General features: G+C 40.3%; 1 protein-coding gene across 3 annotated transcripts; it reads right to left on the bottom strand.

Moving 5' to 3' along the window:
• Nucleotides 1–371: 371 nt before the first annotated feature.
• On the bottom strand, nt 372–27,041 carry LOC125264578 (cytochrome P450 26B1). Of its 3 annotated transcripts, none has more exons than XM_048184003.1 (7): nt 26,768–27,038; nt 19,929–20,258; nt 9,736–9,960; nt 6,776–7,051; nt 6,487–6,642; nt 4,295–4,576; nt 372–2,481 (listed from the first exon to the last, which is right to left on the bottom strand). In XM_048184003.1, the coding sequence occupies exons 1-7, from the start codon at nt 26,912–26,914 to the stop codon at nt 2,089–2,091; spliced, it is 1,809 nt and encodes a 602-aa protein (XP_048039960.1). In that variant the 5' UTR covers nt 26,915–27,038; the 3' UTR covers nt 372–2,088. The 3 variants fall into 3 exon arrangements, with proteins under 3 accessions (XP_048039960.1, XP_048039961.1, XP_048039962.1); XM_048184004.1 differs by lacking the exon at nt 26,768–27,038 and adding an exon at nt 20,600–21,003; XM_048184005.1 differs by lacking the exon at nt 19,929–20,258 and having other exon boundaries at nt 26,768–27,041.
• Between the last annotated feature and the right edge of the window lie 296 nt (nt 27,042–27,337).

Genomic DNA, 27,337 nt, shown 5'->3' with positions numbered 1-27,337 from the left:
TACTGTTAGTATTTGAGGATGTATGTGGTCACTTTACAGTGTATAGCATTGTTACTTCGTCGTATATTTACTGTGTATAAATACACACACAAAGGTCTGAGCATCAAGAATCGACACATCAAAAAGTGTGAACATCAAAGAGATCAGCTTTCTTTCCTCTTCACAGAATATGAGTGCAAACATCAAAGGGGTATACTGTGGTTCCTAGGTGATGTAAAACAGACTTGCATGTGGTTACCAATTAAAATATTTAGCCATCAATTTAGAAATCATGTTTAAAACACATCCAGACACCCTTGAGACTAACTGGCAAAGGAAGTTGTAACTGTTGTTGAGCAGAATGAGGCAAGATCATAGGAAAGAATTAGAAGTGATTTTCACATTATAGTTTATTACAAGGGTTTATAAAATTACCAAGTACATTTAAGAATCACTGTAACAAAAAGAAGGGGAAAACATTCATATTTGAACTAAGTGAAATGTGGATTTGTAAAAAGGAATAAAATATATGTACAGACAAACTCAACAATCAGAACATGTAGTCAAATGGCACTCAAAATAAACATACCTCGCAAGTGCTTCTGTTTATTAATATTAACTAAATGCAATGATAATAATGATAACCAAAAATTATAATTATTACAATAAGATAAAACCATATTAACATTTAAACACAGTGTACAATATAGTATAACTGAAATCCATATCATTCTAAATAGAACAGTATTTACCAACAGACTTTACTTATACTAGAACTCTATATAACAAAAATAGCACTTAAAATAAGATTTATTACAATAATAATATTAATAGCAAGAATATTAGGATATTAGACAATGCAAATATGCTTTACCCATGGCTTTCTAATATGTGAAATCCCTCTTGCACTCACAACCTTTGCTTAGAAATAGCAAAACTGTAGCTGAAGGTAGCGATCTACTCTCTGTTAGAAAATGGTACACTGAAAGCAGCAGACATTATTTTAATTCATCCATTCATTAATTCATAAAAAAAGATCAGTGGCATATTTTATCAAAGAAAAGTCCTTTGCATGGCCTGTAGAGGAAGTGAAAGAAGAGTCCTTTAAAGTCCCTTCAGAGGCATCTCAAGAAAACTCTCCTGATCGGTGGTACTGTATACTGTAGAGTGAATGACTGATGATTGTCCGCTCCATTCCACCATCATCTACTGTATGTTCAGTATAATTTCTTCATATATTGATGTGGAGCAGCAGAGGTCAGTTGGCACTCTGCTCCATCATATAAATAAAAAGCGACTCCCAAAGCAGCATATACAACAGTTTACGACAGACTTTTTCTTTGCTTTTTTTCATAAATGTCTTCAGATATAAATTTTGCAGCAGGAACGAGTCCTTCATTCCCTATATAGCTTGTTTTGAGAGCCTGCACAGGTTAGTTTTCTCTCTCATAGTCTCTCTCTAGTTATATATCTCTCTTCATCGCCTCCTTTTCACGCTCTCTTAAAAAGAATATTATGAATTGTCTCTTATGTACAGAGCATGTATAACAAGTACTGGGTTAGTCTGAAAGCTCCTTCTGTACTGCTAACACACCTGAGTAAATTACACAGTCCTCCCATTCATTCTAGTTTACACTGCCTACTCTAACTGCTAATACCTTAGCTGAATAACAACCTGTCCACGCACGCAAACAGGCGCACGCACACATTTGCACGAGAAAAACACGTAGTGTATTTACACACACGCAAACCGCACATACAGTATATACATATAAATGAACTCACCATCCAGACACTCGCACACAAAAACAAAACTACTCATCTCAAACGATTTCAAGACTGATTCCTCCAGAGCCATCCTGCGCTGGTTAAAGCAGAACTGGCCATACCCTGTGAAATTTACATCGGCTTATATGACTGTCTCTTTAACCCTTCTTTTCTAAAACCTTCCTCTTGTGCTCTCCTGATGTAGCAATACGTTCAGTTCAATTTATATATTTATGATATACTTCTTTACAAATGATAGACTATACATTTTTGGCAAATGAGAGTCTTTTACAGAATTTCGGGTGACAGCTCAAAATACGAAGTCTGTTACTTCTCGGTCTGTCACACGGTGGCATCCAGCATGTCATTCGGCTTGGCCATGATCTGGTTCTGGTTGGAGTCGAGGCCGAAGAATTTTACACGGAGGCCATCGGTGGGGTGTACCACGGGGACCGAAATCAAGCGCGGGAATGTCCGCGTGGCCAGCTCGAAGCGGCTACCTCCAGCGAGCTCCACGGCCAGGAGTTTGAGGAAAAGAGTAGCCAGCTGCTTGCCGAGGCAGGAGCGAACGCCGCCGCCAAAGGGCAGGTAGTGGAAGCGGCCCTCGCGATCCTCACTACGCTCGGGGCTGAACCGGTCCGGGTCAAAGGCCTCTACGTCCTTGAACACAGCTGAGGTGTCGTGGGTGTCGCGGATGCTGTACATGACACTCCAACCTTTAGGTACCTGTACACCCTGAGAGACGGACAAAAAGGAGGTTAGAAGCAGTGTTATTGTTATTGGTAAAGTTGCAGTAAGCAGTTTCTGAGAAATGCTGTTGATATTTGAAATCATCATAACAAACACGCCCCTACCCAAAAGGATCACACCCCCGTCTTGATTCACAAAAAGGCTATGCATGAGTGGACACGCCCCTTACTGCTAATTGGCTACAAGTGTGTTTTGGTGCGCAGTCTGATTCACTTTCAACAGCATTTCTCAGAAATTGCTTATTGCACCTTTAAGTAAAACTTAAGCTAAACTATTTAAAAATAATTATATAATTAAAGTAAATTAAATTAAAGATAAATAGAAATATAAAAAAATAATAAAAATGACAGGGACAAAACCAAATGAATAAAACTTCAAATAAAATTAAAATTAAAATAAGCTAATTCAAAATATTAATAAATACTAGTGCTGTCAAATAGATTAATAGATTCAAGTTTGTTAATATATTAGTGTGTGTATATATACATATATACGTATACTGTATGTACACACACACATATATATTTACAAACTTATGTTAGATGCGATTAATCAGGATTAATCGTTTTGACAGCACTAATAGGAGCTTTAGTTATGCTCAACCTTAGTGCAGCTTTTGATCTAATAGATCATGACATCCTTATTAAACGTTCAGAGCATGTTATGGGTCTGAGAGGGACTGTTTTAAAATGGTTTTCTCCTTATTTGAAAGGACAATCCTTTTCAGTGAGGGTTGGGGAATTTTCTTCTTCTTCAATTCCTATTGACTGTGGAGTACCTCAGGGCTCCATTTTGGGGCTTATATCTGTTTTTACTATTTCTGTTGCCTTTAGGCCTTATTTTTTTAAAAACACAGTATGTCTTATCATCTTTATGCTGATGATATTCAGATTTATCTACCTATTAGATCTGGAGGATCAACTTCTCAGTCATCTATGAGGAGGTGAAGTGCTGGCTAGAGCAAAGTCGCCTACAGCTTAATCCGAGTAAATCTGAAGTAATCATTTTTAGGCCAAATAAGGATGACTGTGACATAAACGATGTGTTAGGTACATGGACAACAAATGTGCAGTCCCAAATCAGCTTTTACGTTTGATCATCAGGTTAAATGCGTGGTGAATAGTTGCTTTTTTCAGTTGAGGACTATTGCAAAAATGAAAACCTTTCTGTTTGTTGCTGACCTTGAGATAGTGATACATGCATTTATCTCCTCCCATTTGGACTATTGTAATGCACTTTATTTGGGAATAAGCCAAACACTTATTTCAAGATTGCAATTGGTCCAGAATGCAGCTGCGAGGCTCCTTGCTAACACTAAGAAAAGGGAGCATATTACTCCAGTTTTGGAAAAGCTGCATTGGCTTCTGGTTAAATATCGGATTCAGTACAAGGTGTTGCTGTACAGTCTTTTGGTCTACTTTGTAGCGGAAAGGGCTCTATAAATAAAGTAGACGAGACTTGAAACTAATACATACTATAATAGTCTATAAATAATTCTAAAATAACAATTGTTAGAATGATAAAATAGATGAGCATTGACAAGATTAACAACAATACAAAATGTTAAAAGCATTGTTCACCCAAAAAAGAGAATTCTGACATCATTTACTCATACTCATGTCGTTCCAAACCTGTATCACTTTCTTCTCTGATATTTTGAAGAATGCTGCGGTCTAAACAACTCTGGACTTTCATTGTATGGACACAAACTTTTTGTTTTGTTTGGAAAGACATAAGGGTAAGTAAATGATGAGAGAATTTTTTGGGTGAAAGTAGCTGCAAATTCACAACAACTCACATCCAGCTCAAAGGTCTGCGTGGCAATGCGGTAACCTCCGGACACGGGTGCGAAGAGACGCAGGACTTCTTTGATCACGCAGTCCAGGTACTTGAGGCTAATGATGCTGTCCAAACGCAGTTCACCCTGGCACAGACAGCCGTCGTGCAGCAGGCCGCAGCTCCGCAGCTCCTCACGCAGCTTCTCCAGCACAGGAGGGTGTTTCAACAGTTGCATGATCAGAGACGTGCTGGCGCTGGCTGTTGTGGCAAAAGCAGCGAAGATCAGCTCAATTGTGGACTCCTGACGGAGAAAGAAAGAAATCGATGTAACTCAAGTAAAATGTTATATGGACACTATTTAAAGACATTTGACACCGACATCTATTACTGATGAAGTGTAAAAAAAAATGTTCAGGATTCTTTGATGATTAGAAAGTTTTAAAAAATCTGAAATTTGAAGAGGTCTATATATATAATATTGTCTCTAGTCATGCAGCCACTTCACTGCAGGCTGACTTTTTCTGAATTCTTAGGATGGAGCTTCTTTATTTCTTTTCTTTCCTTCTCTCTTTTTTTTCTTTGAGGTTTGGCAGCCATCTTACACAGGTTTCTTTTTTCTCTCTTCTCTCTCTCCCTCCCTTTTTAACTGCTTGCCAGTGAGTTGGTGTTGACAGGCCTGGGAGCCACTCCTGCCGCCACTGTCTGAGGAGACTACACATGTACCTTAGAAAAGAAAAAAGCTAAAACCTCTGAGCTGAGTGGTATAACCAGGTAGCAGTCGCCTACAGGGAAGCATTTATTGACTATTATCTGTGTCATTAAATGTCTGTCATCCCGGTTTGGGCATGACACAAGAGAACTGAGCAGGAGAGAGAACTAAAGAGAGCAGTCAGTGGGTAAAGTGTGCTGTCAGAGAGTCACCGTTAGCCTCTCAAAATCAAAGTGTTGACTTCCTTTTTTGCTTTAATATGTAATCACAAGTTGACCTCACACTGAAAACCAAATCATCTGGTGAAAAGAAAATGATTAGTAGAAAGAGACTGGAAGAATGACTGTGTGGTGAAATCCATGAACATTTATATGTATATGTATATGTATATGTATATGTATATGTATATGTATATGTAATGTAGCATTAAATACACATGATCAAAACACAGATTGTCTTGAAATGTGTCTCTGTTTGGTGATATAGTATCTCTGTTTTCATAAGACAGCATATGTCAAAGATGCTGACTAGGCGTCTACTCATTTTCGGCTCTGTTCCAGCATCTAATGCTTGCTTTCTATTGCCTTCTTATCCAGCTACCTTCTGAGAAAATAGCCCAACAGAAGTGAAACTCTCTTTAGTGACTGATTTGAAATACACTACATGCAATACAACCATCTTAACAGTCACTGGCACACAACACAAATAGCGCTTAGAAAGCAAAGTGCACAAGAGGAGCTCGAATTTGATTCCAATGGAATTTGACATTAATATGTTGCTAAGTTAATGACAGGGCGAAAAAAAAAAAAACGATGGAACAATTCATGAATAGGTTTCAGTATCATAATGCTGTACATTTATATTTCTCTCACCTCACAGTAACTGATTAAGTTTTTTCACTATGTTTGTTTTAAATATCATGATTTTTAATAAGTTTGTTGATTACTGTTTGGAAGAACATTCACAAAGGAAAGTGTGCATATGAGGCCTTAAAATGTTGTCTAGGTAGGCAGCTTACAAGATTTTGGAACAAAGCTATAGTGTATCAGTAGCTATATTTTCATCCAAAGTTGCAAATTGTGCACAAAATTAGAATATCGCATAAAACGTTCGTGAAAAAAGCATCCTGTGTGTTCAAGAGAACAGAACCGTCACTTCTTGGGAAATTGGCACAAAATACCTGTAATAAAAATGGAAGTTGCTGCAATCAGGAAAAGCCACTTTGGCTCTTTCTCCCTACATCATAAATGATTTACGCTTAAGAACGCGGAGATAAAATCATTCATGTGAGTTTCTTGTTGCACATCGAGTGATTTATTTGGTAAACGTCTTCTTATTGGATAAAAAATGTTTCCGCCTCTATTGAGCCCATAAATTGTTAGGCACATTTTTAGAATTTATGCGTATCTTGTTGTTTCCATCTTGCGTTTTTTTATGCAATATCCCAAAATGCACATAAAAAAATAGATGGATGGAAACATAGATAATGGTGCTTCGCTCACCTTCAGCTCCTGCATTGTAAGCTCTGTGTTGTTCTCCTTGGCGCTTTCTAGAAGCACATCAAGAGCATCGGTATAATCTTTCCCCTGTGTGTGGAGTGGTTTCTCTCTGATGGCTTTTTCTATGCTTTTCTGGAGTGAGTCTCTTGCACGAATACCCTGCAAACACAAGTTCATTAGTTTATTAGAAGTTCATTAGTACTGATCTATCGCTGCGCACCTAATACACAGAGACAGTCTAATCCATTCCTCTATTTTCAAGTGATTTAGACAACACATATTGACCATTTACCTTCCTATAACCACTGAAAGGCAGGTCGATGGGAAGGCTAAAAACGTTTTCCACAAAATCCTGGAATGTGTGGAAAAGACAGCGCATCTCCTCTTCAGAGACGCGGAAACCCAGGAGCACACGTATGGCCATCTGGAAGGAGAGCCGCTGGGACTCACGGTACACGTTGATGGGCTCAGGATTGGAGCTCCACACCCGCAGGTTTTCCTGAATGACCTGCTGGATCTTGGGCAAGTAGCTCTCCAGAGCCTCATGACTGAAGACTTTAGCAAAGATCTGAGAAACACAATTGAAAGTGCGGTCAGTCCGCTGTTTTGCAAAATGTGATAGAGAACAATTTTGACATGATAAATAGTTTTGCAATCAGTTGTTGGTTTTATAAAGTCCCATTTTAGCTCAAAACTGGATCTGATCTTCATAAGAAGGATTTATTTTACCTAAGACCCTTAGAAAATGATCTAATTGGCCCAGGAGAGCAGTGGAAGGGATCGGCTTCCAAAAACATGCAGGTTTAGGAACCTGTCCAGATACGTGACACTATCCGATAACAGACGTATTGTTCCAAAAGCGTTAAACATTTGTTTTTGACTCAGGCTTAGGAACCTCCATTGCTGAACTACACTTCCCACAATGCAGCTGGCCTATGAATCACATCACCCGTCACAAAACAGCACATCTGTGCTCTACAAGCAAGAAATGTCATGAAAATATTATCCCGAAGCCACAGTCGGGACTTAAAGGCCAAGCTTATTTGTCTAATAGAATGAAGCATGAAACATTCTTATTAATTCTGAAGTCCTCACTATTTTTGACCTTTTCATACTCTTAACTGCCATTCACCTACCTCCACCTCTCTCTCAGAATATCTGAGAGAGTTTCCCTCTGCATCAGCAGTGAGGGTGAAAGGCGAAGGTAAGATTTTCCTGGCCACAGCAGCGCATTTCTAATGTGCCTCAGTTGTGCTGGTTTGTTTAGTGAAATAACATCCATGTTCCACGACTAACAATAGCACTTTTTATATGCCATCTCATTCCAAATACCTCGTCTCCGCCCCGCTTTTTTCCAGTAGTAAAGGGAAGGGGGCGGAGACTTGCGTGTCCTCCTCCTGTCTCTCCTCACGTCTGACTTTCTCTTGCCAAGGCCCATTTCTTCAGGTCTCCTTTCTGTGCTGTTCTTCTCAGACACACTCATTCATCTCTAACAATTAACTGGCTGTTAGTAGTTATTAAAATCCTATTTCACATCAATTTGCACTTAGTTTTCAGTGCCCTTCTCCCTGCGTATAAAACCTCCAGTGATCTGTCCATGCTATGACATTACTAACATCTAATCCTTTTCCGGTACGTCACAGCGGTCCACATGTGTGGAGAAAAAAAAAGAGTGGCTTCAAGCATGTTTGTATCACACATTTCTCTTAGCTACTACTCATACATTAATATAGAAATACTACACCATATTTATACTGCTTATTGGTTTGGGATTTTTTAAAGGTTACTATTTTCCTACTGCGATTCTTTGCGTCGTAGACAGACGTCAGTCAAGCTCCACTAATGCCAGTCCCCATTATACGGGATTTAGAACACTACTGGAAAAAAACAGCCGCCTGTCTTCATTACAAAACGTGACTTCTTGTACTGCACTTTCCACACACATACACACACGGCCTTTTAAAACTCCCCCACCCTAATAATTTCCATATGTCTTAAATTATATGAAACTGCTCAAAGCTGCTGGTTTGACCAGAATGTAAAGACCTCTTTATTCTCTCCCCCAAACCATTCACTTTCTTTACACTTCTCTCTACTTTTCCAATCTCTCTCTCTCTCGCTCTCTCTTTTCTCTCTCCCCCACTGACTAAAACAAAATCTCTCATTCACAGGGAGAGCACTTTGTGTAGGCAGGTGAGCGCAGAATTAAGATCCTGTGCCCTCTACTGGCCAACCTAATAAATTCAAAGCCTTACCAAATCCACTGTTTGAAAGGTCTGGGTACTTCAAGAAGTCTAATTTGGTTGTATCTAGTATTATTCAGTGAACCGTTGTGCACCTTGTTAGTGACCAGCACTTAGATAAAGACACGGAATAACATACATTAGGAATTTCCTTTAACACAAACATCAAATATAACTTAAATTATATCACTAGCTACATCCAGAGCTCTTACATGTAGAGCAGTCTCTAGTACATGTAAATGTGTAGCAATTGTCTTCGAAGGGACATTTTACAATGCATTCTCTTCTTTCCCAAACCTCATGCCTAGAACAGGACATCCCAGAGGGACAGAACATGGCTGGCTTGTTGATGAAAGTACCCATCCAGTCAAAAATATAGACTGTACAATGCTGTACATCTCCAGAGAGGTTGAAAAACAAATGAAAAAACATTTATGACATTAGTGCGCAAAGTGGGACATTGGAACGTGGTTCATAAGGCAGTCTTTGTCCGTCTGAAGCTGGCTGACTAATTAGCAGTCATTAGGGGGTTTGCGTGAGGCCCTGGACCTGGAGGATTAACCAGACTGATTACACCCCGCTGACCCTTCAATGGAACAGGTGTGTGAGGTGAAACTCAAGCCTCCAAGTGACTGAAGAGGACCAGGGTCCACAAAAAAGCTATTTTGTCCCCGGACAATGGGTTGGATTTGAGGAGAAGCTAGTTATGCACGTAATCCTCCATGTGGTCATTGTGAGCAGACTGTTATGCGTAACAGAGGAGCAATGCGTTGTGGGTATCTGTCTCCAAATCTGGACCTATAGATGGAAGACCATTTCCATTTGACCTGATCTTGTTTCTTTCACCCCATCTCTCGTTTTTACTGTCTGTTTTGTCCTTTCACTAATTCAAAACATTTTTCATGGGCAAGACAGGGAAATGGAGCACACAAAACCATCAATTAGGAGATAAGGATGGTTCCCACACATAATAAAACTACATCTGAGTAGTAAACAACTGGATATGGACCTTTCTCCTTTTGCGGTGGATGTCTCCTATAGAGTTGGCCAGGCTGTTGGGACCCAGTAGAGTGCTGGTGCTTTGGGGCCAGTCCACAGTGACCAGGCTGTGCTCTCCCATAAGAACCTTACGCACATTCTCTGCCCCCGTCACCCGGATCAGCGGCCGCCCGAGCAGGTGGGTCTTGAAAACGTTCCCATACTTCTGCCTCCTTGATGCATGGAAACCTGCACCCTGAAAAAGAGAAGCAGGTGTGAAAAGAAGAAAATACATTAGTTGCCGATATTCAGAGGCTTTTAATTGTGGAGCAGACAGATTAGCAAATTGTTTACAGTTACAATTGTTTTATATTAGAGTCATATTTGCTAAATTGACAGGCTAAATTGCATTTGATGTACAAAATATAAAACGGAAATAAAAACGTGTTAATTGTTTGTATGTAAAAAAAATAATTTAAAATTATTAAAAAAAAAATATAATAAATTATATATTTTTAAAATTATATATTACATTTCAAGAGTATAAATTACCTTTTAATTCATTTTAAGAAGACAATACTGTTCAGTAACAATATTGTTAATATTATGATTTTAGTACGTATGAAAAATGATGTCAACATATTTGTCACTTTGTCACTGTGCTTTTTCTGCCAACCACAGCTGTCAGTTTTCTACCATAAACTGAAAAGCATTTTTACCTTTGTTGTTCCAATTGAATGATTAACCTTTAGCCTTGCAAAAACCTTTAAATTTGAACACAACACTACAGGCTAAGGGGTTTCCATCTGAATATTACAGCTGTAATGAGGTGTTAGGGCTAATAGGTATTTGGAAAGAAGGGTGTTAGCCCACTTTGTATTGTAAGGGCATATGGGTCCTGTTCACAACATTCTTTATGCAGTTGGGTTAGCTTTAGCTAAGAAGGGACTCAGGCTTATCCTTCAGGATCAGAGCCTTCGCTGAGAGAAGTGATCTAATGAGTATATGAGCGCAGACATTAGCTCTGAGAAATTGGCATGTCTGAATGTGCTAATCAGCAAAGAATTCAGTACATATACTCCAAACTTTCACCTTTGACCACCTTTGACCCACTGAAGTGCCTTGAAACACATTATTCAATGTGCTGATGCAATTTTCACTGAAACAGGAAGACAGGGCGGGACACATTGAGTAGCTCCTCCCCTTTTTAAAAACAGCCAATAGCGTTTCATTTATATCATAGCTTGACCAGAGCCATTGAGCTCGGCAAAGCCGCATTTGACAGCTTATAACAGCCACAGTTTAATAGATTCCTATTTCAGATTTAATATGACACTGTTACTAAAGCAAAACAATGAACATGCTGAGGATGTGTAGTTTGAAAAGTGTGTAATTTATGTTAGTGCATGGCACCGGTGTTATCTCTTCTACTCGTCAGTGTTGTTTCTAATGCCGAGTCTGTCTAATCTCCTAATCTCCTCAAAATCGCTTTCTAGGTGCCCTAGAACTTCTTTTTAAAAGATGTAATATAAGTCTAAGGTGTCCCCTGAATGTGGCTGTGAAGTTTCAGCTCAAAATACCCCATAGATTTTTTTTAATTATTTTTTTTTGGTAGGGCATCATTAACTATGCACCGATATATAGGTTGCGGCCCCTTTAAATCTCCCGCTCCCCCACCCCGGAGCTCGCGCTTGCCTTGAACAGCATAAAACACACAGTTCACACAGCTAATATAACCCTCAAAATGGATCTTTACAAGATGTTCGTCATGCATGCTGCATGCATGCGTCGGATCATGTGAGTATAGTATTTATTTGGATGTTTACATTTGATTCTGAATGAGTTTGAGGCTATGCTGCGTGGCTAAAGCTAACATTACACACTGTTGGAGAGATTTATAAAGAATGAAGTTGTGTTTCTGAATTATACAGACTGCAAGTGTTTAAAAAATGAAAATAGCGACGGCTCTCTTGTCTCCGTGAATACAGTAATAAATGACGGTAACTTTAACCACATTTAACAGTACATTAGCAACATGCTAACGAAACATTTAAGTTGCGTCTCAAATGACACACTATACACTATGTACTTGTGCACTATGCACTTATCCATGTAGTGCGTGAATTATATAAGGTTATTTTGTCATTTAACAACGGAGTCTGATCCTCCCTTCCCCTCCACTACGTAATTAAAGCTGCGACAGTTGAGTGCACGAAGTGTCCAACATTCCACACTTCGTTTTTTCCGTTAATTTAGTGCATCATCCGGGTATTTAAAGTACACTTTTTCTTTTTGGAATTTTCAGTGTGAACGCACTGCTCGCACTATTTATACTTAAAAACGTCATAGAATAGTGCATAAGTACGCGAATTGGGACGCACCTTTAGAAAGACAATTCACAAATATCACTAAAAATCTCATGTTATCATGGATCATGTCAGTTATTATTGCTCCATCTGCCATTTTTCGCTATTGTTCTTGCTTGCTTACCTAGTCTGATGATTCAGCTGTGCTCATCCAGATGTTCTGCCCTTGTCTAATGCCTTTCATAATGTTGGGAACATGGGCTGGCATATGCAAATATTGGGGGGCGTACACCCCGACTGTTACGTAACAGTCGGTGTTATGTTGAGATTCACCTGTTCTTCAGAGGTCTTTTAAACAAATGAGATTTATATAAGAAGGAGGAAACAATGGAGTTTGAAACTCAGTGCATGTCTTTTCCATGTACTGAACTCTTGTTATTGAACTATGCCAATATAAATTCAATATTTAATTCTAGGGCACCTTTAAAATATAGCATTCTGTGTAGAGTCCAAATGGGTCAGACACGTTTTGTGGTTTGTGCCGACTCGCGCATATGACACGCTGTGTGCTATCCTGATTCCCGTCTCTAGGCTGGAGCAGACTGTGTGTGAGCTGTGGCGGTTTGCGTGACATTAATGTGAAATCAGACTTCATTCACACCAAAGGAAATCACATTTACACTGCCTGAAATGTTCCCTATTCTCTATATAGTGCATTATGTGCCATTTATCATATAAAATTGAGTGACCGATTTCAGTCGCATCTTCAGTGGGATTCTTCAGATTCTAGAGAGCATTTGATTCGACAGAAAATATGATGAGAAGCTGAAGCGCAGAGTGATTTCATCAAAATCATTGATCCAAATTGGCGAAAGTGAGAGACTGTAAGTTTTGAACGCTTATATCTTCTAAATGCGAATTTTGTCATTGTTTTGGAGCACACTAGATTATAGATAGCCGTAAGGCAAACATATGCATACTAAAAGTGAAAAAAAAATAAAATGTTTGATTTCATGGGGACTTTAAGTGTTACAGCAACACACTTCAGGCTTTCTCAGGGCAGGAGACATGAACCTGAATGGGGTCACATGCCCACGCTTTAAGTGTAGCCATACCATCGCCTGACTGAAATGGCACAATACTAAAGTAAAACTAATTTATAGTCATTATGTACATTCAAGTTCACTTCAGCAGAGTTACAAACATGCTAAAACTCTTAGCTTTGGAGCGAGTTGCTCCGTAATACACACAGAGTAATTGTCTCTAGCCCTCGAGACTTCTGCTGAGCACATAAAGACGGCCTGTAACCTCTCAGCCTCACACACACATACTGACCCCATGGCAGGAAGTGGCAGTAGAGCTGTTTGCTCCCCTTACCACCCTCCCCTTACCAAATTTTGTGACCAGTTTCATCAAGCACACTCCAACACTCACACTCTTATTTTCAGGGATAAATTTAGCAGCATGCAAGGCTTTTTTCCAGAAAGTAGTCAGAATACACTTCACCTCAGCATGCTATGTGCATACTTCTCTGTGTTAATGCCTGTTCAATATAAATGTGAAACAAATAGCCAACAAGAGTATTCAAACCAAAAACACTAAAACAAACGACAAAGTATCACAGAGGAAAAAGGAATAGAGAAAATGCAGTTAGCCTCTGCTGGTAGATGCCGTTATGACACCATTCTGCAAGCAAAAGGCATCTTTCTGCTTTCTACATCAAAAGTAGCTGTGTATATTCTGATGTTTTTATTTTATTTATTTTTTTTACCTCTCATGACATTTACGGCTTAGGAGTTCAGAACTGAGAACCCATGAGTAAAGATGGTGGGATTCAAATAGTATATTTCCAGGAGGTTTTATAGCCTCTTCAGAATATGTGTATGAACAGAGATGTTCATGTCACACTCACTTTCCCACCATCTCCTGGTCTCAAATATAAGGGACAAGCCCTGCGCATACTGCTGCTTTAACTCTGAAGGCAAGCACTTCCCAATATCCTTCCTGTGTACCGTCAGTCCAGTAGCCAATCTCTTTGGATAATCGCAAATAAGCGTCCCACCCCTTTTTGTGTATTCGTGGTCTGAGGCTGGGTTTCTCACCTCTGTATAAACAAATAAAGAGATTAGTTCATGAATAACGTCTTGGCCTTGAACTTTTTTTTTATAATATATGCCGGCAAATAATAAAGAACGTAAATGTACGTGCATCCTCACAAAAACATCTGTCAGAAGCAATCCAAACATCTGACAGCGGATGCTTTAGTTCTCCATATTGACTTCATTTGCTTGATCTTACCCATGCTCTTCTACTCTCTTCTCACCTTTGACCTTGGCTGACTAACTCAGCTAACACCTCCATATTGTCAGAAAACCTTAAATGATCTCTGGCTGAGATCTCTGAAGACTTAGCAAATGTCTTATGACCTGCATGGCACCTCAGCCCTTAAAATCCTATAACAAATTATCAGCTTAATTAAATAGCGAGATTATGAGATCAAACTAACAAGATATATGCACACTGAGGTTAGACAAGGTCAGACAAAAGGGGATTAAGTCTCACTTTTTCAACTGCCAAAGTTTAACCAGACCTGGCTGAACATGTGGGAGAAAATATGGCTGTAAATTCTGCAGTGGTGGACAACTCGAACCATATTTCACACTTTCACACTTCTCTTTCTCAGTTTTTACAATTTTTCCAGCAAATGACTGTTTTGGGTTTTATAGTTTTGGCGGGATTATATCATATCCAAAGCCTTTTTTGGTTCCTCATCGGGAGGAGGTGAAAGAATTCCAGATTCTAGAATCATAAGCGACCAATCGGAACATCAGAAAAACAAGGTTTAGTAAGTAAGAAACGGTTTTAGGTTGTTTTTCTACACCGGTATGAATGGAGTTTCACCCAGAGAAACTCTGACCGTGGCCAAACAGACACATTGCATCCCGGGACCTCGCCAGGTGTTAGACAGGGGGCACAGCCACTGCGTGAACAGTGTGAGGGGTGAGAGAAATAGTCACTGGCCAGCTCACAGCCAGGCTATACTTAAAGACACTGAGGATTTCACATATCAGGTGAGTGTGAGGGCAAGAGGTAATGCTGACATGAACAACCACATGCACACACACACACACACACACACACATCCAAAAGCAATGCAGGGGAAGAGGGGGGAAAATAAATGTACTATCTTTCACCACATGGTGAGAACTGAGCGTGTGTGTGATGATGGATGATTGTGTGTGAGTATGTGTGTGCTCACCTCCCGGCAGTGGGACCAGTCAGTATGAGAGAGAGAAAGGAGCCGTTTTCAACCTGACAGACCCAGGACAAGGCCGTCTTTCACACATGCCCAACATAAGGGCACTGGCTAACTCTCTCTCTCTCTCTGTTGATTTCTGTGTATAAACACATTTATGCACAAGTGAACTTGTAATTTGTATTATATTATGTTTGTTTATGGTCTTTGTTCTGTCATATTTCCCCTTCAGACGATTTCTGTTTTGACGTCATGTGTAACCCGCGTGAACTTGGTGTGTTTGATAATTCTGGGAACGAGAACATCCATTTTAAACACCACATGCTGTTATCCTTACCAGGCCAGGGCCTTTTTTCCACCTCTCCAGGAGTAGTGAAACAGTGCAATGTATGGTCACGCAGTACATCACCAAAAACACATATACATTTCTCACATCTACATGTGTGTATTTACACATGTAGGGGCCAACGGTTCCCTCTTAAACAAGTGTACACAGAAGGGCAGCCAGAAAGGATCCAGTCCCGACCTGTGCAGTACAAGCGGAAAGTACAAAAGACAGATCGAAGATGGGAAAACATCATGGTTTTCTTGCTTGGAAATGATTGGCAGTGAGGTGAGCATAAGCAAATGTGATTAGAATGGTTTAACGGTCACAGAAAAGTGACTCGCCGGGCTGGAAATAGCAGGACAGGTCGTGAGGCGAAATGTGGAGACAAACGCGTTGGGCTTGGCCGTGCAGATGTCATTTGGCTAGAAGGTGAGAAATGTCCTCCCTCATTTCACAAGGCCACAGAAGCTCAGACGTGCAGAGAACGAAAATAAAACAAAAAAACCCAAAAGGGTCACTGACGCACAAAATCGCCACACACCCTGGAAAAGCAATGAGGTAATAATCTGCAGCTTACTTGCGCTGTCAAACACACGAATACGGTCAGTGCATACGTCTACTTCTGCACGCATACACGGTTACTGTTGCTCCGAGCTCGTTCTCTTAAAAACCAAGTGAAATCGGCTGTCACTCAAATAAAAGCCTGTTTGTTATGAGCGTTCAAGAACTCCGTTAGAGGCTGAGGTTAGATGATCTTCGCCGATAAGACCGAAAAGCTTTCCACAGTCATTTGGACTGTGGCGAAACACAGGTCAAACGTCACTTGAAGATGATAATATGCGCAGGGATCTTGGGAGGAGAACATCTGTGTCAGAAGCTCATGCAGCTGCATAGTTCTGTCACTTTAATCCTTGACATATTTAAAGAAATAGACAATAAATAGACAAAACGAATAACATTTCAAAACAGTTGAACAAATCCGATGTGTTCGTGTGACCCTCGACCTCACACAACACACGCCTGTTCTATGCCTCTGGCGGTGAAAGGGTTAACTCGCCACGTTCAATAGTTTCTTTTATTTTGAAAAGAAATTTATCAGATATTTTACAAGGGGGCGCAATAAAGAGGACCGCTTTTTTCCACTGGCCCATTCCTCACAGAGTGCGCAGGACTAAAAATACAAATTTCTGTGTAAATTGGACACCAGTCGAGCCTCCCGCTACATAAATGTAGCCTTTGTGTGCCAGTGGAAATGTTATACAAATGACCCCTTTATTAAAATCACAAAAAACCCTTTTAATTATATTTATTCAGATCAGCTACGGTTGACCTAAACACAGGGGTGCTACGCGAGGGACTTGGGGGTGCAATTTCATACGCGGTTTGAATCACCCCGGCGTGTTTCTTCAACGTACGACCGCCATAAAGAAAGACGAGAAGAAAAGAAAGATAGATGGAGCAGGGGGATTTGAAAAGTGTACGGCAAGTTTTGCTTGGCACGTCGTTTTGCTCCGTTCTCTTTATTTCTATCACTCATTATTCTGACCCTTGTCCTCAGATCCTTCTGTATACAGTATATGCATGTGTGTGTGTCTGCATGGCTTAGTCTGGGGGCTGCTGTGTTTATTGCTTCAGAGCGGCAGGTAACTGCGCGGGGGGAGTTCTCCGTACGTTGACCCACAGTCTCAGCGTAAATAAAGATAATATGTCCATTTACTGAAATAGCCCGTTGGAATCTCTCAGGATGTGTGCATTGGCCCGTCTCCATTGGGGTATAGACAGCATTTCTGCAAAGAGAGGGCGGGGAGAGCGAGCAGAGGCAGTAGGACTTGAGGTCCCATTATTTGGCCATCAGTCACCCTTGGGTGTACCCTCCAAAGAGGGTGTGCTCGGAGACACATGACTATGCATAAATGAGAGGAGATTTCCGGCAATGCAGTTGGAATCAGCAATCGGCATCAGAGAGAAATGATTTAGCTTAATGCCGGACGAACGGCAAAGCCCACGAGACAATTAAGCGCAAAGAACCTAAATGTGGCAAGCTGAGAGAATGGGCTCCCCTTTGACCTGGAAACACTTTGTGGAGAGAGATTATGGTTGTTCAGTGCAGTGTGAGCGCTCACCCCGGGGACCCCCTTTTCTTCTCTTTTCTATCCCCTACCTTCCTCCTCCTCCCACTACTGCTGCCAAGCCCCCTCCGCTTTCACCCCCCATCCCCTGTTCCTAAAGACAAGAGGCTGTTTGAGGGGTTGGTGGTGCGTTCCAGAGGTGAAAAAGGGGCCACACCACGCTGGTGCCAGTCATGCCCGTTTCATGCTCGCTAATCCCGACAAGCCCCAGGAGAGAGCCAGAAAGCGAGCGAGCGAGAGAGAGAGAGAGGGAGAGAGGGGATGCTGGAAGACTGTTCCTAAATCCCCCAGGTCTGTATAGGCCATGCTCTCTGGAATTCTGATCAGAGCCCCAAGCCGTGTAGTCTTTGTCCCAGTGTGTGGGTGTGTTTTTGACCCCCTGGTGGGCGGCTTTATTGCCACCCAGACTGGAGCGATTTGGGTCAAGGTGGAGACGTGGGGTAGGGGTAAGGGAGGGTTGCCCACTGGGTGAACTGTGCAATATCAAGGAGTTATCGCTACACTTGCAAACCAATGCATGATTAATTAAGGAATACATAGTTATCGTTATTACCTAAATGTTCAATCTGAACTCACCATAACCGATCATCAAAAAACGAATGGCCCTGGCATAGTCATAGTTAAGTTTATGCTCCATTTCAGCTAAAACGTGGAGCACAGCTGAGAAGGGGACAAAGAAAGAAAGTTCCGACCAGATATTTTTTGTGGTCACCTGAAAAATTTCATACACGGACAAAATTCATTTCATAATTCATAAAGGCAGACACACTGCAAGAGAACACAAAAAATGAGACTCCTCTGAGTCCATAAATCTATGTCAGTTACAGATTTGACCCACTTATGGATTCAGCTGCTGCTTTGCGGAGTCTTAAGGAGACAGAGAGAGATAGGGACCGCAAACCGACAAAGTTAAGGTGGTGTCTTGGATGATTTGATACGCACAGATGGTGTAAAAGCAGTGCATGTTTTCAGAAGCACAATAAAGAGAGATATCAACAATTCAAACTGCACGTTTGCATGGTACTGTAGCACTCGGTCGCCTCGCAGTCCTGCATGCCTTGAGCTTTAGAAATAAGGAATGACACAATTTTGGCACAAATGGACCAGTCCAAATCCTATTGATTTTTAAATATATAACTCTGAGATGCAGTCAAGGCTGTTTGTTTTTGCAGAGAGCCTGCCAACTGCACGGAAATTCTCTTCTGGATTTCCAGCAAGTTTGGAGAATCTATTCCTGACCAGAGAATTTGATCTGTACACCACTCAGACCAGGACATTCCTCCCTATTGAATCTCAGCAAATCTCATTTTAAAGCAACCCACTCCAGAAACTGCAAGCTAATGTCCAGGAACATCCCTGTGCGCACCATGGATTTAATATAGAAAGAATTCCTAAGACATTTATTCACGATTTTTACTTTATGTCATTTTTTAGGGTTTATAGGGTCGTGTAATAAACTACTCAAAAAAAACATTTTGGCTGATTTTGATTCAGTTCATATCCATGTGCTACCTTATATTCTAACTGCTAATACAAGCCATCTGAGCGCTCACAGACTTCCCTGACTTATTAAGGAAAGTGGCACAGAGATCATCTGCGTGTACTGTATGCGCACTACGCGCTGTCTGAGTATTATGACAGAACGGCACGCGGGCTCTCCTAGAGTAACCGGCGCGCGTAATTACACAGAAGCTCAATGAAAGCGCGACACTACCTGCCCTCGCAATCAATCTCATCCCGCGCGCCCAAGGAGAGTTTATGCGCGCTTTGACAAGCGGCGCTCAGTGGCTGTGTTCTCGCGCGTATCAGAAGCCAAGGACTACAATATTTCTGGAACGGAGCGCGCCTTTCTTGGCAGCCGCGAACAGGTTGTTCCACGTGGATTGAAAACTGGCTGTATGAAACAAAAACTGACGGCTATCTAAAACAGACAGCTTATTAACACCATGGAAATATGGCACGGATGAAATCGCACACTTGGGAATAACTAACCTGCAGGCTGTTCTCTTTTTAACGCGCAATATTAAGCACGAGCACACACGTGCGAAAAGCATTAGTGGACGTTATCCTACTCTTTATGCGTCTTCAACAATCCAGCTACCTACAGGGAGACTATATGCACTGGTGAACGCAGGAACCCGCGGTGCGCGCGCCACAGCAAGGCGACTGGAAACTTGGAAAGACACAAGGAGATGGAGCTCTTACCTGAAAGAACCAGTGGCATGTTTCTCCAATGATGGGGAACCCCATGGAGCCCTTGGGCATGGGCAGCTTGCAGCTCTTGTCCCGTGTTGCGGTCCATCTCAGCTGCCAGAGCTGCTGGGACACGGCCAGAAGAAGTGCCATGGACACTAAACACGCAGCCAGCGTCGCCAGCGCCGAGACCAGGTCAAAACTCTCGAAGAGCATGGCTGTGAACGTCCGGGCACTGTTTTCAAATATCTCTTTGGAGTGATGAGCACTACAGTGGTTAAGCCTTCTCAGGAGTATATGAGTGACTTGCTGTGTAAGATATGATTTGCTGCTACAATTATTCTGAAAAGCAAAAAAATAGCTGAGCAGATTCTCTCACCAAAAGGCAACGCAACAAAGTTCTGGAATTAAATTAAACTGAAGTGTTTAATTAACAGAATGCGGGATGTTACAAATCGATCTTAAATGTTTGTATATCATTTTAGATTCTGCAGATCGCTGTCCAATATTTAAAATTTTGAAATGTAAATTTGGAGTGAACTTGTCAAACTTGAGTTGGAAGTTTGGTTTTTAAATTCCAAACTCTTTTAGTTAGTCTACTTTTTGAAATAATAATGATAATAATAATAATAATAATAATAATAATAAATTGGTTTTAGCTATTATTTTTTAAAATATCTTACAGGAAAACTCCACATAATCTCTTTAAATGCACTCAATTTCAAGTAATGGTCATAAGGAAGACGCAGAAATAAATGAAAGAAATAATCCTCCGAAGTTTGATGCCTATGAGCAGTAAAATCTTCAGATGACTGTAGTGCGTCTCGCTAGCCCTTTTTCTGATGCGGTTTCACTCTCTACCTCTCTCTTGCGCTCTAGCTCTCTCTCTACACATACAGTTTCTCAATGTGAGTTCGAGTCGCACAGCGAGCTTCCAATGTGTGTTTATATAGCGGAGGCAGTGAGGCGGCATTCGGCCAGGGTGCAAGCGGCTCCCCCCTTACCCCACCCCACCGAACTGAGGCGGGGTGAAAAGTGAACGGGCCGGGCGCTGGAGCGTGCGGGACCTGGAAGAGAGCCCAAAGAGAGAGAAAGAGAGAGAGAGAGAGAGAGAGAGAGAGAGAGAGAGAGAGAGAGAGACTTGCAATACTTCACATCTCATACGATCGAGAACTTATCACCTGCCACTCGTGGAATATGCTTATGGTTATATCATATGCGCTTAATGGTGTGGTCACACCTTGATTACGCAGCATGGATTTAAACCCTTGGTTAAAAAATAAATAAATAAATAAAAAATAGTTTTTTAATAGTTTTTTATTTTAAAAAAAAAGTTACCTGATCTTATACGGATTGAATAGGCTATCACACCATAACAGACATGTTGTTTCAATATCAGATTTTATGATTTCCAACATGTTTGACTGTTCACATGCGCATCTGTTCCGCAAAGCAGTAGATGTTAGTTCTGTGAATATTCAGTGATTCATCCATTGACTCATTCATTCGTTATTTGTTTTCTTCAAACTTCCAGGTGTTTCTACCAAAATTCTATCTATCTATCTATCTATCTATCTATCTATCTATCTATCTATCTATCTATCTATCTATCTGTCTGGGTAAAATGAATCCCCTGCCCCTGTGTTGAACATACACTACCAGAGCACCGATAAGTGACCGATTTGTGCTGGTGTCATCTATGCTGGGACGTGGTTTCAATTACAGTAACCTTATGATCACAATCACTCAAGGACAGTTATGTAATGATTCTCAGCATATGAGACGACCATTGCAGAGCAGAACTCCAGCTGTTTCGCTCACCCTCTTTTCGTCTGCTTCCCAAGGCGCACAGTTGATGCGCAGGATGAGACAGACGGCGGGGCAGGCAGAGAGGAAGGGATGCTCGTCTTATAGCCTGTTCTGTTCACTTGTATGAAACGTAACAATTCTCATTCTACTCAAAAGAACTCATTTAAATAATAGTGAGTCGAACTTTCGTTTAAAATATGAATGCGAAGAGTTCAAGAGCGCGTGTCCGTAAGTTAAAACCACCCATTCATTTCTCGAGTCTATATTTGAAACAGTGCGACCTCTTCGTGTTTACGCATTCTCTTCCTTTTACCAATCTTTTTTAAGCCAAAGTAAACATGTCCCGAGTTTTCACTGTGAAATGCAAGGGATTTCTGTCTTTTTATGATATTTTTCTAAGACATTCTTTCGCGCACGCCCGTCTGCTGCTGTCAACCTGGATGCGTCTCTCAACTACACACTGCCGCCTAGCGGAGACAGAGGGAACTTAACAATCTCTGATTCCAGCGCATGCTTTCATACATCTAGCACAGTGGTTCTCAAACCTGTCCTGGAGTGCCACTAGCCCTGCACATATTGTATGTCTCCCTATATCTGACAAACCCATTTCAGGTCTCTACTAATGAGCTCATGAGTATCAGGTGTGATAGATGAGGGAGACACAAAATGTGCAGGGCTGGTGGCACTCCAGGACAGGTTTGAGATTCACTGATAGATTCTAGCATGTAGGTATTAATTACCATGTTTCCATAGTGGTATTAAAAAAAAATAAGATGGAAAATTCTCTTTTGAATATCAAATTAAATGAACCTATTACAGCACTGTGAAGAAAAGAAAACGCTTTTTTGCTCATGCTTAAGCAATTTACTCTGAGGTGTAGGCCTATAGTTGTGCTGAAGAAAATAATTTGTATCTATATCTAGTAATCTAGTTAATAATGTGTGTGTTGCTGTTTCCCCTGGGAAATATGTGCTAAATGGGCACAGACTTACAGCTTAGAGAGTAAGCAAGTTCACATCTTGATGAACTCTTGTTTGATGTGAGAGAATTAGCAGTGACGCAAGGTCCTGAGGGGCCTGGAATTACAAGATTTATTCCAGAAGCCTATTAAACTGGATGGGTTGAAGGTGCTGGATGATTCATGAAATGTTGCTATGTTAATGCTAGTTGCTAGTTATTGAAAACTCATTTCAGAAGTTACTACATTTTAATGTAAGTTTACGAAGACAATCAATTTTTTTCTGTGGAAAACCTCGTTTTTAAAAATAGGACCAGAATATGTGCATTAAAAGTAAATAGGGAAAATGTTTTTAAAGCTTGAAACTAAACGATCACAACTGAAGTGTGGAAGAACACCAATAAAATAATGTATGTTTATGATTTTTAGCTTGTGATTTAAAGGTGATAGAGAGGATTTTTTCTTCGACTGAGAATCCAAAGACTGAGTTTTTCAATTGAGCGCATGCGTAAGAACAACCCCCCTCCTTTACAGCTCACTTCAAAGGAACGCCTCCCAAAACTCGTGCAGAAGTATTGAAACACGAGTGTTTACCACCGGCATTCGCTGTGTCGTGTTTTTTGGATTCATTATGTCGGACTCACCGCAGGTAACTCATAATCTGCAGTTGTTACTCCTGTCTCCTGACAAAAACATTGCATGCGGCGCCTGTGGAGTGTGGAAAGTTACTGGAGAGCGCAGCCGCGCTCGTCTCTCACAAGGAACGTCACGGCAGTGATTGACAAGCCAGAGGGCCAATCGTTTACGCGATCATTGGCTGATGTTTTTAAGGCCCTACCTCGTGCGCAGTTGATGTATATTAATATTATTACTTTCAGTGCACCTAATAAATAGTCTTTTATCCGTTAGTAAAGACAGTTTCAAGTATTGCAAAAATGTATAAAACAAAACATCATCTTTAGCACCTTTAATCACCAGTCCAGCTCTATTTTTCTTTTTAAAGAAATTTAAAATTAAAGTTGACTTTAAATTTAAATGACTTTCTTAATTAAGCATTCAATATGTGACAGTGATGAGATCATCACAATATTTTCATGCTGAATTGCAAATCTACGGCTGCATCTGAAATCGCATACTCTCTTGAGTAGGTACTTATTTTGATTTATTACTTCTCAAACAGAAAAAAGAAGGTTCTATATAATATGAAATTGTGTAGTATGAATGTAATCCGGATGTACTACAATCCCCATTTTGTCATTATCATGTGACCTACCAGCGTCGGTTGCGTCACTTCACTGCCATTCACAAATTGTCTCCCACGGCCTCATGGGAGAGTAAAGTGTCAATCTCGCCGGAAGTAGCAAGTAATTTGGGTACTTTTTGCCTACTCTTTATGAGTACTGTGAATTCAGACATAGGCTACTTCTTTTGGCACATACTATTTTTTGCCTACTATATAGTAGGGAAGTATGCAATTTTGGATACAGCCTATGCTGCGTCCCAATTCGCATACTATGCCTCCTAAATAGTATTCGAAAAAAGAATTAGTATGTCCCAAATCGTAGTATGTTGAAATGAGTATTCCAAAGATACCCGGATGGTGTACTTTTTCCGGTTAGAATTCGAAGTGCAGATCCGTGCACACTTCTAACGGCTAATATTGCCCATAACACATTGCGCTGTGGACGAGGATTCGATTAGAACTACAAATACGAATAAAAAGTGTTTAAAAACTACAAACATGACGGACGTGCGAGGTACGACGGTTAAGATAAAGGGGCTTGAATGATTAATAAGCAGTGTCTAACCTGACAAAAAGATATTTATTAAATGTTATCCACATTATATTTCATCTGCAACAGCATTGTGAACTTTTATAACGATGTGTTTGGTCATTAACTTTTAAATGCATCATTATGCAAAGATGAGGAGAGTTCTCTGCATGAAAGACCCATGACTGGCAGATCAACGTGCGACTACATTTCTCTCCGAAACGGTAGGAAAATAAATTTAAATCAATGTGGAGGATTTTAACTGTGACAAATGATTGACAGGGTAGTTTAAACAGTTACAGGTTGAGTAACTAAGCAACAGAACGTCCGTTAAAGATGCAGTTATGACGAGGTAGTATGTCCCAAAACTTGCATACTCTTCTACTACACACTCAAAAGTATGTACTTTTTCTTTACAAAAACAGTACATACTTTTAGGACGTAGTATAAGTAGGCGAAATTTCTGTGTAATTTGTTTTTCTTCTTTTGTACTTGCACTATTGATTTGTGACAGAAATCTTTATTTACTGTCCTCTAGTGGACTTGCCATCAGAAGGACACCACCAACAAAGTGCCTCTGAATAAAGCTTGGAATACACTACATGACTTTTGTCCAGATTTTTGCCCAGATTTGCTGAACTCAATTTATCACAATTAAAGGGTTAGTTCACCCAAAAATGAAAATTCTGTCAATCACCCCCATGTCGTTCATCTTCGGAACACAAATGAAGATATTTTTGATAAAATCCGATGGCTCAGTGAGGCTTCCGTTGACAGCAAGATAATTACCACTTTCAAATGAAGCTTCGAAGCTTTACGAATCTTTTGTTTCGAATCAGTGGTTCGGAGCGTGTATCAAACTGCCAAAGTCACGTGATTTCAGTAAACGAGGCTTCATTACGCCATAAGTGTTTTGAAATTTCAATGGTTCACCACTGGGGGGCGTGACTTTGGCAGTTTGATACACACTCCGAGCCACTGATTCGAAATAAAAGATTCATAAAGCTTTGAAGCTTCATGAAGCGGTGTTTTGAAATCACCCATCACTAGATATTATTGAGTTAAGTCGTTATTTTTTTGTTGTTGTTTTGTTTGTTTTTTTGGCGCACAAAAAGTATTTTCATCGCTTCATAACATTAAGGTTGAACCACTGCAGTTACATGAACTGTTTTAAATATGTCTTTAGTAGCTTTCTGGGCATTTGAAAATGTTAATGATCTTGCTGGCAATGGAGGACTCACTGAGCCATCGGATTTTATCAAAAATATCTTAATTTATGTTCCGAAGATGAACGAAGGTCTTACGGGTGTAGAACGACATGAGGGTGAATAATTAATGACAGAATTTTCAATTTTGGGTGAACTAACCCTTTTAAAGTGTGAAAGAGCATCTATAAAATAATTGCTGTGTTTATGATTTTTAGCTTGAAATTTAAACACCAGTCCAGCTCTATAACATGAATCTGATACGCCATGACCCTGAGACCTTGTGACAGCATTATGCCCTTGTTTAAGCATTATATAATTCAAAGTAGGATTACATACGTACATATACACCATCATCTATGTTAGACCAAAGCTCTTAAATAACATAAACAAAGCTAACACCGTTTCAAACTGAGGTCACAGGAAATGAAATAGAAGGAAATGCTATTAATATACACCTATGAAAGTCATACACACAAAGCTGTACTAACTGTGGATTCTACATCATACAACCTTCACTTCCTGTTCCACAGGAAAAGACACACTAAGGAGCACGTTCTGTCGTTGTAACATGACTCACCATTACTTATATACAATGAATCCATTCTGAGTTGGCTAACGGTAATGAAGCTGAAGGAAATGACAGTGGAAATAAGTGTACAGTGACTAATCACCATTAGGGCCACACGCACGATTAAAGGATAAATCAAACCCACACATTTCAAATCATATACAAATAAAAACAGTTAAAGGGAATGTTTCCACATGCACATATCCCAGAAATATTTACCATTATAAACAATTCTTGAGAAGAACAAGCTCTGATGAATCATTTAATAATATAACTTCAGTCACTGTCAGAGACTAAGCATTTTCAGCTGTCACTGTAGAGCTCATGATTCCTTAAATCGAGTTATATATGACAGATACTAGATAGTAGGTAGATTGTTATCTGAAAATCATCAGCATATCCCAATTCACTTTGATTACACAGACCACAGCTGGAATATAAGGGTCACCGGGAGGTCTGATGGCTTTCAGACGCTAATCTGGTTTGCATTACAGCTAGTAGATGCAGTTTAGCCACAACAGTTTACAGTACATTACCTGATATAGAGGATGAATCATTGTGTTCTGCCTATAAAAATCAAGCCAGGTCATTTCCACTGTTTCCAAAGCCCATTTTAAGACCTTGTAGCATGTATAAATGTAACCAAACCTCATCAAACTGTGGTCCTGGAACCAATAGAACATTAGCAAGGGCTTAAAGAGACCTGGTGAATCAGAGTGTAAGAGGACAAACGAATACCCCTGGAGTTGTCACTCAATGAAATCATGTGTTAATCCTGTTCTTTTCCAATTGTATTAGCTTGGATTACAGGGTTAGTTCACCCAAAAATGAAAATTCTGTCATTAATTACTCACCCTCATGCCGTCTACACTGATTCATTATGCTCCGAAGCTTCCTGAAGCAGTGTTTTGAAATCGGCCATCACTAAATAAGTCGTTTTTTTTTTTTTTTTGGCGCACCAAAAATATTCTTGTCACTTTATAATATTAATATTGAACCACTGTACTCACATGAACTGATTTAAATGTGTTTTTAGTACCTTTATGGATCTTGAAAGAGGAAGTGTCATTGCTGGCTATGCAGGCCTCACTGAGTCATCGGATTTC

This window comes from Megalobrama amblycephala, linkage group LG3 (genome assembly GCF_018812025.1).
Source record: "Megalobrama amblycephala isolate DHTTF-2021 linkage group LG3, ASM1881202v1, whole genome shotgun sequence".
NCBI lineage: Eukaryota > Metazoa > Chordata > Actinopteri > Cypriniformes > Xenocyprididae > Megalobrama > Megalobrama amblycephala.
The sequence above is the reverse complement of the archived record's forward strand: the minus strand, read 5'-3'. Positions and strand labels throughout refer to the sequence as shown.